The sequence below is a fragment of the Oncorhynchus masou genome, chromosome 13 (genome assembly GCF_036934945.1).
Source record: "Oncorhynchus masou masou isolate Uvic2021 chromosome 13, UVic_Omas_1.1, whole genome shotgun sequence".
In the NCBI taxonomy this organism is placed as follows: domain Eukaryota; kingdom Metazoa; phylum Chordata; class Actinopteri; order Salmoniformes; family Salmonidae; genus Oncorhynchus; species Oncorhynchus masou.
In genome coordinates, this window is record NC_088224.1 from 61881382 (window position 1) to 61900010 (window position 18629).

At 41.3% G+C, this 18629-nt stretch overlaps 1 protein-coding gene across 5 annotated transcripts; it reads left to right on the forward strand.

The window, feature by feature from the left end:
* Positions 1-5059: 5059 nt before the first annotated feature.
* LOC135552781 (upstream stimulatory factor 1-like) lies at positions 5060-9698 on the forward strand. 5 transcript variants are annotated; one of them, XM_064984623.1, is made up of 11 exons: positions 5060-5132; positions 5784-5847; positions 6200-6249; positions 6354-6505; positions 6683-6796; positions 7081-7234; positions 7412-7499; positions 7739-7797; positions 7952-8064; positions 8266-8394; positions 8953-9698. In XM_064984623.1, the coding sequence occupies exons 2-11, from the start codon at positions 5804-5806 to the stop codon at positions 9040-9042; spliced, it is 993 nt and encodes a 330-aa protein (XP_064840695.1). In that variant the 5' UTR covers positions 5060-5132; positions 5784-5803; the 3' UTR covers positions 9043-9698. The 5 variants fall into 5 exon arrangements, with proteins under 5 accessions (XP_064840695.1, XP_064840698.1, XP_064840699.1 ...); XM_064984626.1 differs by having other exon boundaries at positions 7952-8046; XM_064984627.1 differs by having other exon boundaries at positions 6354-6472.
* The last annotated feature ends 8931 nt before the right edge of the window (positions 9699-18629 follow it).

Sequence of the window (18629 nt, forward strand, 5' to 3'; positions counted from 1 at the left end):
AAGGCAGAGTTATGGTGCATGCAGGCATCATTCATTTGGGAATTTAGATTAACTTTCACGTAACTTTCTGCCTGATAGACATACAAAGTAGTGAAACAGTGAACCCCTTCAGGCCAAAATAACTTTTAATGTACTTGCCCACGGTCCCAGATTCAGGATCGGTTAAATATTGTATCTCTTGATTTATTTATAAGATGGCATAGCAGTTCAGACGTCTTTTGTCCTCGTCTTGTTGTGTCCAGTATATATATACATATTTACAACTTTTTTCACATACCTTTTTATATATATTTTTTAATTTTCCATAAACTCATCTTCAAAACACTCTCCTGCAACCCGCCTCACCAATTTATATTTATAAAAAAAGTATTATTTACCTCAAATCTGTAATCCTCCAAGAAGCTAGCCAGAAACTAGCCAGAAGCTAATCCAGAAGCTAATCAGAAGCTAGTTAGCTTCCTTACTGGCTAATCGTTAGTATTCAGCTAACCACGGTTTGTGGTCATCAGCTATCCTTTAGCTCGAAAATCTATCGCCAGTTTTGTACGGGGCAGCGCGGCTCGGAACGGAACATACCGGACCAATTTTTCTCTCCATGTCCCTGGATTTCAACCGCAAAATCTGGACATTCATACCTGGATCTCACAGCTAGCGAGCTGCTATCCGTGTGACTATCGGCTTTCGTCAATTCCGGAGCTAGCCAGCTGAAGAGTTCCAATAATCACTCCTGGGCTACAATCACCTATCTGGACCCGTTTTACTGCCTACACGGAGCCCCACGGGCCTTCACAACTGGACTGCCGACGTTGTCTACCCGAAGGAGTTATCCGGCTGGCTCCTCCGTCGCGACGTTACCTGAACGCCCATCTGCGGCCCGCTAACCGTTAGCTGTCTTATCGGCTGCTATCTGAATAGACAATTTATTTATTTATTTATATTATTATTTTATTTTATTTTTCTTCTTGGGCCTCTATAACTATATCTATTGTTTTTTTGTTGTTGTGTGATTTGGATTAATCCCCCTACCACACGGAACCCCACTAATCTACTGATGGAACGCAAGAGGTGGCTAATAACAGACCTCCATCCTATGCTAGCTTGCTACCGATGGCCTGGCTAGCTGTCTAAATCGCGGTGACCCCCAACCAACCTTTCTACTCACTGGACCCTTTTGATCACTCGACTAAGCATGCCTCTCCTTAATGTCAATATGCCTTGTCCATTGCTGTTCTGGTTAGTGTTTATTGTCTTATTTCACTGTAGAGCCTCTAGTCCTGCTCACTATACCTTATCCAACCTATTAGTTCCACCACCCACACATGCAGTGACATCTCCTGGTTTCAATGATGTTTCTAGAGACAATATCTCTCTCTTCATCACTCAATACCTAGGTTTACCTCCACTGTATTCACATCCTACCATACCTTTGTCTGTACATTATACCTTGATGCTATTTTATTGCCCCCAGAAACATCCTTTTACTCTCTGTTCCAGACGTTCTAGACAACCAATTCTTATTGCTTTTAGCCGTACCCTTATTTTACTCCTCCTCTGTTCCTCTGGCGATGTAGAGGTGAATCCAGGCCCTGCAGTGCCTAGCTCTACTCCTATTCCCCAGGCGCTCTCTTTTGACGACTTCTGTAACCGTAATAGCCTTGGTTTCATGCATGTTAACATTAGAAGCCTCCTCCCTAAGTTTGTTCTATTCTCTGCTTTAGCACACTCTGCCAACCTGGATGTTCTAGCTGTGTCTGAATCCTGGTTTAGGAAGACCACCAAAAATTCTGAAATTTTAATCCCAATCTACAACATTTTCAGACAAGATAGAACTGCCAAAGGGGACGGTGTTGCAATCTACTGCAAAGATAGCCTGCAGAGTTCTGTCCTAGTATCCAGGTCTGTACCCAAACAATTTGAACTTCTACTTTTAAAAATCCACCTCTCTAAAAACAAGTCGCTCACCGTTGCCGCCTGCTATAGACCACCCTCTGCCCCCAGCTGTGCTCTGGACACCATATGTGAACTGATTGCCCCCCATCTATCTTCAGAGCTCGTGCTGCTAGCCGACCTAAACTGTAACATGCTTAACACCGCAGCCATCCTACAATCTAAACTTGATGCCCTCAATCTCACACAAATTATCAATGAACCTACCAGGTACCTCCCCAAAGCCTTAAACACGGGCACCCTCATAGATATCATCCTAACCAACTTGCCCTCTAAATACACCTCTGCTGTCTTCAACCAAGATCTCAGCGATCACTGCCTCATTGCCTGCATCCGTAATGGGTCAGCGGTCAAACAACCTCCACTCATCACTGTCAAACGCTCCCTGAAACACTTCAGCGAGCAGGCCTTTCTAATCGACCTGGCCGGGTTATCCTGGAAGGATATTGATCTCATCCCGTCAGTAGAGGATGCCTGGATATCTTTTTTAAATGCCTTCCTAACCATCTTAAATAAACATGCCCCATTCAAGAAATTTAGAACCAGGAACAGATATAGCCCTTGGTTCTCCCCAGACCTGACTGCCCTTAACCAACACAAAAACATCCTATGGCGTTCTGCATTAGCATCGAACAGCCCCCGTGATATGCAGCTGTTCAGGGAAGCTAGAAACCATTATACACAGGCAGTTAGAAAAGCTAAGGCTAACTTTTTCAAGCAGAAATTTGCTTCCTGCAACACTAACTCAAAAAAGTTCCGGGACACTGTAAAGTCCATTGAGAATAAGAACACCTCCTCCCAGCTGCCCACTGCACTGAAGATAGGAAACACTGTCACCACTGATAAATCCACCATAAATGAGGATTTCAATAAACATTTTTCTACGGCTGGCCATGCTTTCCACCTGGCTACTCCTACCCCGGTCAACAGCACTGCACCCCCCACAGCAACTCGCCCAAGCCTTCCCCATTTCTCCTTCTCCCAAATCCGTTCAGCTGATGTTCTGAAAGAGCTTCAAAATCTGGACCCCTACAATCTGGACCCTTTCTTTCTAAAATGATCTGCCGAAATTGTTGCCACCCCTATTACTAGCCTGTTCAACCTCTCTTCCGTGTCTTCTGAGATTCCCAAAGATTGGAAAGCAGCTGCGTTCATCCCCCTCTTCAAAGGGGGGGACACTCTTGACCCAAACTGCTATAGACCTATATCTATCCTACCATGCCCTTCTAAGGTCTTCGAAAGCCAAGTCAACAAACAGATTACCGACCATTTCGAATCTCACCATACCTTCTCTGCTATGCAATCTGGTTTCAGAGCTGGTCATGGGTGCACCTCAGCCACGCTCAAGGTCCTAAATGATATCTTAACCGCCATTGATAAGAAACATTACTGTGCAGCCGTATTCATTGATCTGGCCAAGGCTTTCGACTCTGTCAATCACCACATCCTCATTGGCAGACTCGACAGCCTTGGTTTCTCAAATGATTGCCTCGCCTGGTTCACCAACTACTTCTCTGATAGAGTTCAGTGTGTCAAATCGGAGGGTCTGCTGTCCAGACCTCTGGAAGTCTCTATGAGGGTGCCACAGGGTTCAATTCTTGGACCGACTCTCTTCTCTGTATACATCAATGAGGTCGCTCTTGCTGCTGGTGAGTCTCTGATCCACCTCTACGCAGACGACACCATTCTGTATACTTCTGGCCCTTCTTTGGACACTGTGTTAACAACCCTCCAGGCAAGCTTCAATGCCATACAACTCTCCTTCCGTGGCCTCCAATTGCTCTTAAATACAAGTAAAACTAAATGCATGCTCTTCAACCGATCGCTACCTGCACCTGCCCGTCTGTCCAACATCACTACTCTGGACGGCTCTGACTTAGAATATGTGGACAACTACAAATACTTAGGTGTCTGGTTAGACTGTAAACTCTCCTTCCAGACCCATATCAAACATCTCCAATCCAAAGTTAAATCTAGAATTGGCTTCCTATTTCACAACAAAGCATCCTTCACTCATGCTGCCAAACATACCCTTGTAAAACTGACCATCCTACCAATCCTCGACTTTGGCGATGTCATTTACAAAATAGCCTCCAATACCTTACTCAACAAATTGGATGCAGTCTATCACAGTGCAATCCGTTTTGTCACCAAAGCCCCATATACTACCCACCATTGCAACCTGTATGCTCTCGTTGGCTGGCCCTCGCTTCATACTCGTCGCCAAACCCACTGGCTCCATGTCAATTACAAGACCCTGCTCGGTAAAGTCCCCCCTTATCTCAGCTCGCTGGTCACCATAAAGTCTCCCACCTGTAGCACACGCTCCAGCAGGTATATCTCTCTCGTCACCCCCAAAACCAATTCTTTCTTTGGCCGCCTCTCCTTCCAGTTCTCTGCTGCCAATGACTGGAACGAACTACAAAAATCTCTGAAACTGGAAACACTTATCTCCCTCACTAGCTTTAAGCACCAACTGTCAGAGCAGCTCACAGATTACTGCACCTGTACATAGCCCACCTATAATTTAGCCCAAACAACTACCTCTTTCCCTACTGTATTTTATTAATTTATTTATTTTGCTCCTTTGCACCCCATTATTTTTATTTCTACTTTGCACATTCTTCCATTGCAAATCTACCATTCCAGTGTTATACTTGCTATATTGTATTTACTTTGCCACCATGGCCTTTTTTTTGCCTTTACCTCCCTTATCTCACCTCATTTGCTCACATCGTATATAGACTTGTTTATACTGTATTATTGACTGTATGTTTGTTTTACTCCATGTGTAACTCTGTGTCGTTGTATGTGTCGAACTGCTTTGCTTTATCTTGGCCAGGTCGCAATTGTAAATGAGAACTTGTTCTCAACTTGCCTACCTGGTTAAATAAAGGTGAAATAAAATAAAAATAAAATACCAGTGGTGTGGTTAAACTGCTAATCCTAGATCTGCACAGTTGATGAAGCCCGGTAAAGATGGCCACAAATCTAGATCCGCTTGATTTCTTACCCGGCGCAATTTCGCGGAGCAGTGGAATGATACACAGACCTAATCTGCTATTGAGCGCGCCAGACGGTGTAAATGAAGCGCACCGAAAAGTTGGTACATGCGCAGACCATTCAGTCATTGGCGCAGACAGCCAGTAATGTTGACAAACAACTGGGGAGGGGCCAATTGCACGGTAAGTAGCTACAATTTTCCGTTCTTGTATGTAGCTATTTTCTTCGATGTTTTAAGCAGTGTTGTACAAAAACCAAATATTGGACATTTGCTTGGCTTTATTACTGGCTAAATAGCTAGCTTACGTTAAATCATAACATTAGCTATAGCAAAGATGCTTTGTGACCCGTCGCAGCTTGAAGGAACCGCTGGAATAATGCAGCTTTATGCTAATGCTAGCTACATATTCGTCATTTATACAAGTAAACATCGGTATGTGTGTTGGTTAGTTAACTTACTTCTTTAGAAAGCTAGATTCGGCATTTATAATTTGTATATTTCGTTGCAGCTGTTTGCATGACGTCTTCAGCAATATAATGCATCTGCTAAAGTTACCGGGTAATGTTCGCTAGTTATTTGTTGAATGAGGTACTACGCTCGCGGCTACATTGTAGTGTGTAACGTTGACTAACTACTGAAGGGGCCTAAAGAGTACTGTTATCACTTCAATTAAACACACAGTATATTTCCTTGAAGGCTTTCTAGATTCTAGTTGAATACACACAGAGCCTGTATCAATGTTTGGATGTCAGAGGTTTTAGGTTTGTGATTGGGTTTCTGTAGCCTAGTTTGTTTCCCCCAAAAAATAACCAACTTGTCCATTTTCCTCAAGCCTGTTTATCTCCCGGGTGAATGAAGGAGATTCTCTTTCCAGTTGACACTGTGAAAATGAAGGGGTGAGCTAAAAATACATTTATTTAACCATCATCATTTTTTAACCAAAGCTACTTCCACATGATTTGTTGTAATACATTTGAGTGTTGGGCTGGATGATCAAATCAATTTTATTTGTCACATACACATGGTTAGCAGATGTTAATGCGAGTGTAGTGAAATGCTTGTGCTTCTAGTTCTGACAATGCAGTAGTAACCAACGAGTAATCTAACCTAACAATTCCACAACTACTACCTTATACACACAAGTGTAAAGGGATAAAGAATATGTACGTAAAGATCATATTCTAGTACAAGTTGAAAGAGCGGTGTGTTACTGTGTATTATCATTGTTCTTCTCATTTTGTTATGTAGTCAACAGAAAAGTCCAGACCCGGATGAAAGTGCACATGTCATTGAAGAAGGTAACGAATGTCATGTGGAAAGGAAATAATGCCCCTCAAAACATCAGAAGACACCCATGGTATTTTCTTGCTTATATTATAGCGTTTTTTTTTTGCTCTTTCAGGTGCAGTGGCTACAGCTGATGACCCATCAGCTGCCATCGCCACCATTCAGTCTGCCTCCACCTTCTCCTCAGAGCATCCCATAAAGTATCTATTCAAGACGGAGGGAGCTGGGGGGCAGGTAGGGGAGCTGTACTACCCTCCCGCTGGGCAGGTACAGTTAGGGAGAGCATACTCTACAGGGCTCACTAGATCTAGCTGAAGCCTCTGAGCTAGAGCTCTGAGCCCAGCCAATGCCCATCCACAGTTTTCTGAGGCTCAGTCTTCTGTCATTACTAATGACCGATTTGATGTTTCGCCCAGCAAACCTGTGTGTTTTCTTTTGCTGAAGGTGACATACAGAGTCATCCAGGTGTCTGATGGACAGTTGGAGGCTCAAAGTGATGGAGCCACAGCGGTCAGTGTGCTCACTGGATTCCCTGCAGCCACACAGCCTATGACCCAGGTGAGAATTTATACGAGCAGGACTTGGGGCTCTCCCAGCGGGAAACACTGGTTTGAAATTATGCCAAAATTAGTAATTTCAACCTGTTTCTGGTTGTAATTACATACATTTTAACCAGTTTTGTCCACCAGGCTAGTAGTATTCAATCAGATTCTGTAAATCAAACAGCATTGTTTTTCATCTAGGATAATACAGATGATCTACTCTATTCCTCTACTTCTACTCCTTACTGTATACAGTTCTGATTGTTATTCAACACTGACAAAGGTGTCCTCTTACTGTAGGCTGTGTTCTCTCAGTCCGAGGGGTTGGAAGGGGACGGCACTGAGACGCATTACACCTACTACCCTGCCACCATCGCTGATACTTCACCAGGCACCATGGTAACCAGCGTGGTGCAGGCATCTGATACACATCTAAGTCAGAGCACTCCCACTGGTGAGGAGATTAAGGAGACTCAATCACATAGAATGAATAGATCCCATTTCTATGCTCCACCAGGTTATGCATTTATTTCCAATTGGCTTTCCATTTTGATTGACATTTGATATTGATACATTTATATGGACAATTTGGATTGAAGGAAGCAAGGGACTTCTTTGTTCTTTGTTTCAGGGCAGTTGTATGTGATGATGTCCCCCCAGGAAGTGCTGACGGGAGCCAACCAGCGGTCCATTGCACCTCGCACACAACCTTATAACACGTAAGCTGCCATTTTGATCAGTACAGTGGGTACTGGACTGCAGAAGCCAGGAGAATCATCACAGTTACCATACTAGTTAGTCACACTGTCCCGTGCACATTCATGTTTCTTTTTGTGTTGGGTCTTAATTACTTAGCCTTGTTACTGTTTTAGCTGCACATAGGTATGTATACTGTGTATGACAATGGTTTACATGGTAATATCTGTTTATTCATGTCTATACTGATTGTGTCTTGCAGAAAATCAGAGGTCCCACGCACTTCTAGAGATGACAAAAGGCGAGCCCAGCACAACGAGGGTGAGACCTAGATAGCCATCATAAATTACTCATACAATACTTCATATGAAATGTCTATTAAATGCTAGTTGGGTTTGCATGTCACGTTGAGCTCAGAATCATATGTTGCCCTGCTTGCCTACTCAAATGTGTTATTGTGTAATTTGTCTCCAAGTTGAACGTAGACGCAGGGACAAGATCAACAACTGGATTGTCACGCTCTCAAAGACCATCCCAGACTGCAACATTGACCCTACCAAGTCAGGGCAGGTCAGTATCAGTAATGAGGTCAGTATCACCATAAAATGGGTCACACTCTAGTCTCATGGGTATGGCCAGGAGTTTTTCCTGAACATGTCAACTGACTAGAAAGAATTTAGCGATTTAAAAATGAGGACCTAGAGTTTTTCCATGTCAGAACACATTCTCAGGAAAAACATCCTGGCCCTCCATGGGAGAGGGTGACACGGTCCTTCTGTTTTGGTCCAGAGTAAAGGTGGGATCCTCTCCAAAGCCTGTGACTATATCCAGGAACTTCGGCAGAACAACCTTAGACTAGGGGATGACCTAAGCACCCTGGAAAGGCTCAGAATGGACAACCAACTACTGAGGCAGGAGGTAAGATCCTATGGCTGTGTTTACACAGGCAGCCCAATTCTGAGCTGATCGGATTGGTCTAAAGACCAATAAGTGGGAAAGATCAGAATTGGGCTGCCTGTGTAAATGCAGCCTACTATGATTCATTCACGCTTTGTAATCGGTTCAAATTAGGTTCAGGTTTGGATTTTGCTGATTAGGCTGTAGGATTAGTGAGTGAGAGATTTTTGTTCTATCATCAATCCTGTTCACCTACTTACTGCAACACTAATTGTATGCAATCACACATAACCACAGAAAAAAATGTGTGTTGGAGATTTGACAGCATTGTAGTCAGACTGCGCAACATCACTGATCTACGAATCACTGTGCATCCAAACAACAACGTATTAACTACTTATAAAGTGATCAAGGTTAGGGGGTCTGCACCTCGCTGTGCTCAAACTGTACCCCTCAAACATGCTGAAAATGTAACTTGCAAACAAAATACCAAACCATAGGATAGTTTTTCACAAATCCATGCATCAGCTGTAATAATAGGCTTTGATTGAGCTGCTTTTTCCCTCCAATTTTGCACAGGTAGAAGACTGGAAATCCAAGAACCAGATTCTGAGGAACCAGATGCGACAGAATGGCATTGTTGGAGCAGCAACAGCAGACACTCAGTGATGGGTAGTCAGGGGAGAAGAAGGATGTTAGATCATAGAATTTGAATATCTCAGTGGAGGAATGGTAGATTTACCTTGTGACAGAACTTTTGACCCCAAACCAGAAGAATATTCTCACTTCACTATAAAATCAGTCTGAAGGAGTTTGCAGATAGGTCATTAAATGGTCACATTTTACATACGGAAAACCATCTTAGCTCTTATAAGTAAAGATTTTTCCCGCAGCTATTCAGCTGTCATGTACATACAATTGTTTAGCTTTTTTACCTTTGACACAATTGCGCTTCATTGTATCAAGTATATTTAGTAACTCTTAGTGTAAGTCTCAAAATATATTTACATTTGATACATCTAGTATCAGATGTCCCCACTTCCAGAAATGGCTCAGCACTTTGTTTTTCTAAAGTTGTCAGTGGAATATGTATTACAATGATATACATATTGTAATAAAGGATCTTTGTATTGGTAAATGATGATGGAACTTCACAATTGAGTGAAAAACGTAATGGGATTGAGAGCTTTCTGTTCTGTTCGCTTATTGAATCCACTATGAACATCAGTTGTATCATTCTGAGTTTTCATTTCATCATTAGCTAACCTAGTACATAATGTATGATTGTCATTAGCATTTTTAATTAAACAAAAATATACAAGTAATATGGGCGTATGAACTACATTTTCTAACTTTACTGTTTCCTGAATGCATGTAATTTATGGGAACTCGTCAGCAGGGGGTCATCATTCGGAGACTGGCCCTTTAAGAATTAGGCTACAGTGTCGCAGTCACATTTCGACGTGAAATTGTATGGGGTCACAATTTAGCTGTTTATTGTACTGTATCGCATAAACCAATGTATTTGATGTCGTTTACAAGCGAATAAGACTAGGGCCAAGAAAATTATATGAATTTAATTGGTAGCTGGCCGCAGCACCGTTCTATAAACTCAGATGAAGGTAAGTTGTTTATGTGAGCAGGCGAGGTTTTGGTGCAGAGTTCGCATACGTGGTTGGTTCATTTCACAACACAAGCAGGTCAATGCACACAAACTGCACTTAAATAATACCAAAATCAGACTTTTTGCCACACAAGGTAGGCAAACTACCAGAATAATGCAAAGATGTAGTTTAGTTTTCTCAGGAAGAAAAGGGTATGTTCAATGACAGCGTTCAGTCAGTCTCGGAGTGTTACGTAAGTCTCCCTATTCACCTTCATGACTGTAGGGCAGGCTGAGGTGTGAGCGAGAGAGCGATAACTGGTCACTATGCTAAAGGCCTGTTGAAATATATTCAAGTATCAACATATTTTGGGGGAATATTATTTTAAGAGTAAAGGTGTGCCACAACTGACAAACCCACACCCCCTTACTTCAATATTTGTCATTTTTCTAGAATGATGTCATGTTTGTATGGACAGCAGACTGGGGTACCAAATGCATTGTTATCTGGGATAGGAGAAAATAAAATCCTGGATTCCAGGTGGGAGATGTGAACAAATGAGTTATCAGTCAAGTTAATGACTGTCGACTGCCCTTACAGTTTTGCTGTACTACATGACTTATACTCAGTCCCTTATACATAAATACATTATTGAATTCCTTTAACTTTGGAATATCCATTTCTCTCCAGGCGGCAGTTGTGCTGTGAGGTCTATCTGGTCACAAATGCAGACTAGTAAATGCAGTAACATGTAGTAACAGTATTGACACGTGTCTCCCATTCCAGGTATAAGCACTGAGTGCTGGGCAACTGCTAATAACTTCCCTGTGGAGAATGTAGTGAATGACGGCAGCGCCACCCTCGAGGGCTGGCTATGAACAGGGGCTGATAACTCACTGATTGCAGGGGATATGTTTTGTGCAGACCAGAACTTTGATATTACTCAGGTTGTCCCCTTCTTCAGCTCCAAGGTAAGATATCATATGTGCTCCTTCTGGTGAATAACAACATATACCTCACCTCTGAGAAACTGTAACCAAATTCATAGTGGAGTAGGTTTTTTTGGCCTTGTTTACATGTTAGTATCTCTCTCTTTGACTTAGCATGGAGAGCTGGCCATATACTATGAGCAAGAGGAGGGGGAGGAGAGCAGCTCAAGGGGTATAGTGGGGGTATGCACTGAGACCCACTGGTAGGCAACAGGAAAAATCAATCCATCTTGATACCAATATATTGTTGATAACAGTACTCACATTTGATGACTGTATGGGTAATTTGCCACCAACAGAAAAGCCTAAAAGCCTAGGTATCTCTGTGTATTTTAGGATAACATACTTCCTTGAGAAGTCACAGGAGGGAGTGACAGCATTGCGTCTGGCCAGTGTGGTGTTCTACTGCCTTTACAAAGCCACACTGCCTTACCTCTCAGATTTCATCATCCTGCAGCCACAAGCCCAGACAGGACCTTCAGCAGGTTCTGGGTCAGTAAGGACTGTGAAAATGGCAATGTTTGGGTTCAGTTTTCAACTCAGTGACTTCTGGAAGTGAAATGTATTAATAATTGCCTGTTGTTTTATAGAAGGATTTTCTAGTCATGATTTGAATTTCAATTCACTTTCTGAATTGAAAACTGGATTGACCCCAACCCAGGTTATTACTGTATTGTTAGTACTGTCTATCAAATCAGTTAGCAACTAACACTGCTTTGACAAAGCAGAACTTCACTCTCAAATATGATACCAACATTCCTTGCCAGGTGGTAAGTGTCTTCACGACAGTCTAGTTAAAGGCCCACTCTGTGATATTTATTAGGTATTGTTGTTCATTTGAATTAATGATACCCATTCATTCTTGAAGAATGTCACTTATAAATGTCTCATGAGCCTAGTTCATGACAGTGTATCCTGTGAAAGTCCTTGAGAGAATACTGTTTTAAATTTTTCTTTTATATTTTATAGATTAACCACATAGTAATCAATATTTGTTCTGAGTCATATACTTCTTGATTTTTGCCTTTTTTTTGTATTTTCTTTTCTATCTCGAACTCCCTTTGTGTTAATAATTACATAGTATTTTTTATAACATTTTATAACATTCTCTTCTTTAACAGTGCAATAGTGTCTGCCACTCTGAAGAGTCTGAAATTCTACAACATCTCAGAAAGTTTAAGAAGAATAACATGTTGCTCTGGTAATCGCAGCAAAAGGTAGCGCTACAAAGTATTAACTTAAGGGGGCTGAATAATGTTGCACACCCAATTTTTCAGTTTTTGATTTGTTAAAAAAGTTTGAAATATCCAATAAATGTCGTTCCACTTCATGATTGTGTCCCACTTGTTGTTGATTCTTCACAAAAAAATACAGTTTTATACCTTTATGTTTGAAGCCTGAAATGTGGCAAAAGGTCGCAAAGTTCAAGGGGGCCGAATACTTTCGCAAGGCACTGTAAGTAGTTTTTTGGGGTATCTGTACTTTACTTTACTATTTATATTTGACAACTTTTACTTCACTACATTCCTGAAGAAAACAAAGTCATTTTTACTCCATACAATTTACCTGACACCCAAAAGTACTCGTTACATTTTGAAGACTTAGCAGAAGGGGAAAATGGTCCAATTCATGCACTTATCGAGACAACACATGGTCATCCCTTCTGCCTCTGATCTGGCTGGCTCACTAACCACAAATGCATCTTTTGTCAATTATGTCTGAGTGTTGGAGTGTGCCCCTGGCTATCCATACAATTTAAAAACAAGAAAATGGTGCCATCTGCTTTGCTAAAAGGGATTTGAAATGATTCATACTTTTACTTTTGATACTTAAGTATATTTTAGTAATTACATTTACTTTTGATACTTAAGTATATGTAGAACCAAATACTTTTAGACTTTTACTCAAGTAGTATTTTACTGGGTGACTTTTACTTTTACTTGAGTAACTTTCTATTAAGGTATTTATACTTTTACTCAAGTATGACAATTAGGTACTTTTTCCACCACTGCCTCCAGGATATCTACAGCACCTGATGTCACAGGAAGACAAAAAGGATCAAAGGACATCAACCACCGGAGCCACGGCCTGTTCACACCGCTATCATCCAGAAGGTGAGATCAGTACAGGTGCATCAAAGCTGGGACTGAGAGACTGAATAACAGCTTCTATCCCAAGACCATCAGACTGTTAAATAGCCATCACTAGTTGGCTACCACCCGGTTACTCAACCCTGCACCTTAAAGGCTGCTGCCGTATATACATAGACATGGAATCATTGGTCACTTTAATAATGGAACACTAGTCACTTTAATAATGTTTACATACTGCTTTACTCTTTCCATATGTATATTCTGTATTCTTCTATATTTTAATCAATGCCACTCCGACATTGCTTGTCCTAATATTAATATTTCTTAATTAAATTCTTTCACTTTTAGATTTGTGTGTATTGCTGTGAATTGTTAAGATATTTTTAATGAATTTATTTGCAAATTATGGTGGAAAATAAGTATTTGGTCACCTACAAACAAGCAAGATTTCTGGCTCTCACAGACCTGTAACCTCTTCTTTAAGACGCTCCTCTCTCCTCCCCTCGTTACCTGTATTAGTGGCACCTGTTTGAACTTGTTATCAGTATAAAAGACACCTGTCCACAACCTCAAACAGTCACACTCCAAACTCCACTATGGCCAAGACCAAAGAGCTGTCAAAGGACGCCAGAAACAAAATTGTGGACCTGCACCAGGCTGGGAAGACTGAATCTGCAATAGGTAAGCAGCTTGGTTTGAAGAAATCAACTGTGGGAGCAATTATTAGGAAATGGAAGACATACAAGACCACTGATAATCTCCCTCGATCTGGGGCTCCACGCAAGATCTCACCCCGTGGGGTCAAAATGATCACAAGAACGGTGAGCAAAAATCCCAGAACCACATGGGGGGACCTAGTGAATGACCTGCAGAGAGCTGGGACCAAAGTAACAAAGCCTACCATCAGTAACACACTACGCCGCCAGGGACTCAAAATCCTGCAGTGCCAGACGTGTCCCCCTGCTTAAGCCAGTACATGTCCAGGCCCGTCTGAAGTTTGCTGGAGAGCATTTGGATGATCCAGAAGAAGATTGGGAGAATGTCAGATGAAACCAAAATATAACTTTTTGGTAAAAACTCAACTCGTGTTTGGAGGACAAAGAATGCAGTGTTGCATCCAAAGAACATCATACTTACTGTGAAGCATGGGGGTGGAAACATCATGCTTTGGGGCTGTTTTTCTGCAAAGGGACCAGGACGACTGATCCATGTAAAGGAAAGAATGAATGGGGCCATGTATCGTGAGATTTTGAGTGAAATCCTCCTTCCATCAGCAAGGACATTGAAGATGAAACGTGGCTGGGTCTTTCAGCATGACAATGATCCCAAACACACCGCCCGGGCAATGAAGGAGTGGCTTCGTAAGAAGCATTTCAAGGTCCTGGAGTGGCCTGGCCAGTCTCCAGATCTCAACCCCATAGAAAATCTTTGGAGGGAGTTGAAAGTCAGTGTTGCCCAGCAACAGCCCAAAATATCACTGCTCTAGAGGAGATCTGCATGGAGGAATGGGCCAAAATGCCATCAGCAGTGTGTGAAAACCTCGTGAAGACTTACAGAAAACGTTAGACTTCTGTCATTGCCAACAAAGGGTATATAACAAAGTATTGAGATAAACTTTTGATATTGACCAAATACTTATTTTCCACCATAATTTGCAAATAAATTCAGTAAAAAACCTACAATGTGATTTTTCTGGATTTTTTTTCCCTCATTTTGTCTGTCATAGTTGAAGTGTATCTATGATAAATTACAGGCCTCATCTTTTTAAGTGGGAGAACTTGCACTATTGGTGGCTGACTAAACTTTTTTGCCCCACTGTACACTAAGTTGACTGTGCCTTTAAACAGTTTGGAAAATTCCAGAAAATGATGACATGGCTTTAGAAGCTTCTGATAGGCTAATTGACATAATTTGAGTCAATTGGAGGTGTACCTGTGGATGTATTTCAAGGCCTACCTTCAAACTCAGTGGCTCTTTGCTTGACAAAATGGGAAAATTAAAAGAAATCAGCCTCCTTTGATTCAGAATTTGATACACACTAGGTACATGGGCCACATTTAGCTTCGACTCTGGAACAGGGCTTGTCATATACAGTTGAAATCAGACGTTTACATACACTACCGTTGGAGTCATGAAAACTAGTTTTTCAACCACTCCACAAATTTCTTGTTAACAAACTATAGTTTTGGCAAGTCAGATAGGACATCTACTTTGTGCATGACACAGGTAATTTTTCCAACAATTGTATGCAGACAAATTATTTCATTGTATCACAATTCCAGTGGGTCAGAAGTTTACATACACTAAGTAAACTGTGCCTTTAAACAGCTTGGAAAATTCCAGAAAATGATGTCATTAGAAGCTTCTGATAGGCTAACTGACATAATTTGAGTCAATTGAAGGTGTACCTGTGGATGTATTTCAAGGCCTACCTTCAGACTCAGTGCCTCTTTGCGTGACATCATGGGAAAATCAAAAGAAATCAGCCAAGACCACAGAAGAAAAATTGTAGACCTCCACAAGTCTGGTTCATCCTTGGGAGCAATTTCCAAATGCCTGAAGGTACCACGTTCATTTGTACAAACAATAGTACACAAGTATAAAGACTATGGGACCACACGCCGGCCTACCGCTCAGGAAGGAGATGCGTTCCGTCTCCTAGAGATGAACATACTGTGGTACAAAAAGTGCAAATCAATCCCCGAACAACAGCAAAGGACCCTGTGAAGATGCTGGAGGAAATAGGTACAAAAGTATCTATACCCACAGTAAAACGAGTCCTATATCGACATAACCTGAAAGGCCGCTCAGCCAAGAAGAAGCCACTGCTCCAAAACCTGCATAAAAAGGCCAGACTACGTTTGTAACTGCATATAGGGACAAAGATCGTACTTTTTGGAGAAATGCCCTCTGGTCTGATGAAACAAAAATAGAACTGTTTGGCCATAATGACCATTGTTATGTTTGGAGAAAAAAGGGGGAGGCTTGCAAGCCCAAGAACACCATCCCAACCGTGAAGCACAGGTGTGTTAGGATCATGTTATGGGGGTGGTTTGCTGCAGGAGGGACTGGTGCCCTTCACAAAATAGATGGCATCATGAGGACGGAAAAATATGTTGATATATTGAAGCAACACCTCAAGACATCAGTCAGGAAGTGAAAGCTTGGTCGCAAATGGGTCTTCCAAATGGACAATGACCCCAAGCATACTTCCAAAGTTTTGGCAAAATAGCACAAGGACAGCAAAGTCAAGGTATTGGAGTGGCCATCACAAAGCCCAGACCTCAATCCTATAGATAATTTGTTGGCAGAACTGAAAAAGCATGTGCGAGCAAGGAGGCCTGGAAACCTGACTCAGTTACACCAGCTCTGTCAGGAGGAATGGGCCAAATTCACCCACCTTATTGTGGGAAGCTTGTGGAAGGCTACCCGAAATGTTTTACCCAATTTAAACCATTTAAAGGCAATGCTACCAAATACTAATTGAGTGTATGTAAACTTCTGACCCACTGGGAATGTGATGAAAGAAATAAAAGCTGAATAAATCATTCTCTCTACTATTATTTTGACATTTCACATTCTTAAAATAAAGTGGTGATCCAAACTGACCTAAGAAAGGGATTTTTTACTAGGATTAAATGTCAGGAGTTTAAATGTATTTGGTTAAGGTGTATGTAAACTTCCAACTTCAACTGTATCTATTACTGGTGCCAATGACATCTATAGTGCCACCAACTAGTCTGGTGCAGCAATCTAAGGTGGCCGTGACTTTACATACCAAATGTCTAGTGGTGTGGCGTGGCCGACTTTGAATGCAGCAATTAATCATTCTCAAATTCATTAGAGGCTTGTTCAATTAGTTTTTTATCAAATCTGGAGTCAATCTGACGTATGGTTCACGAGAAAAATATTTTTGAACTATTTTTTTTAGCATTAGTATATGTGCTAACGGTCATCTATAGGTACAGTGCAGCCATATTTGAATGCAACTATTTATTCTCTCAAAACTATAAAAGACTGATATGTTGAGATATCAATACCAAATTCAGTGTGGTTCATTTTAAGGACATCCATGGTAGCGACGACAAGTTTGAAGTTGATAGGACATGTTGATGCATAAAATCCGATTTTTGATTTGTCAATAGCTTAGCCATCTTTTGACCAATCCCTTAGCTTTTCTCAAACTAGTTAAGACATGAACCATGGGCCTAAATTTCACATTTGGTGTCATTTGGTCCTATGGTTCACTAGAAGAAGATTTTTGAAGTATATCTTGCGTATTGTAGCATATTAGCATATGTGCTAATATGCATATACCGTTGCCATATATTTCTCAAACTCTTTATGGACTAAGTCCAAAGAGCAAATTTGGAGTAAATCTGACTTTGTCTATGAGAATATTTTTTATTACGATTTTATGCATTCGCATTCGTTACAAAGTCAAGAAAGTGCTAATAGTTTCATAATTTTTTAAGCTATCAATGCAAACTTAACATGGTACATCATGGTAATGGCTTTGATGACCCTACAATGTTGCAAGTTGATAGGCCATTGTGGAGTGGATTTACAAAGGATTTAAATGGACCCATAAAAAAATATTTTCTGATTTATCAATAACTCATCCATCTCTTAACCAATCCTTTATATTTTCTCAAACAAAGTGAAGAGATGAACATTGAAGCAAATTTGTTCAACATGAGGAAAGATACCGACATACAAAGTTTCACATCTTTATGTCAAACCGGGCAACGGATATGAGGGTTTAAGTTAGACTGCTTATAATAGTGCCACCTATAGGCCAATCGATGCCATCCTTTTTGATCAAGTCATTCATGGCCTCTAGTTTCCGTGCGCCAAATAAATAATAAAAGTTACCAGTCTACGCTTGACAACTGTGAACCCCTGCAGGGGAGTCAAACTCATTCCATGGAGGGCTGAGTGTCTGCAGGTTTTTGTTTTTTACTTTCAATTTATACCGAGACAACCAGATTACCTTAATTCAAAAGTCAAATACAAGGGTGGAGAGAACACCCCGCAGACACTCGCCCCACCGCCTCCTGTGTGGTCTAATGATTGATTAATGGTTTTGAAAGGTAATTCATTTCTTTAGGCTTATTGGAGATTGTGCATGCGTGTTTTTAAAGGCACTTGTGGATATCTTTGTGCATCCTCTTACATATATCTAGAGCTGAACATTTATGTATACATTATGTAACTGAGTTTACAATGAACATTTTAAATGTTCATGTCTGTGTGTTGACTGTACACAGGGGATTACACTCCTATGGACATGAGCAACCTGCCACCGTTCTGGTTAGCTTGTCTGACAGCGCTGGCTCAACTGTAAAACACACACACACACACACGGTAAGCTCAGTTGGCAGGCAGCAATGTTCACCAAGGTCGAGTTCAATTCCATTGGGAATTTCAGTTTTTCTTCCTGTACTGATGGAATTATCACTTCGTCGATGTTAAACGGTAGGCTAGACGAATCAGATGATAATGAAAAGGCATACCTTTGTTCTCTATTCGTATTTAGGCCCTCTGTCCTCCACTTTTTTTCAGGAGAA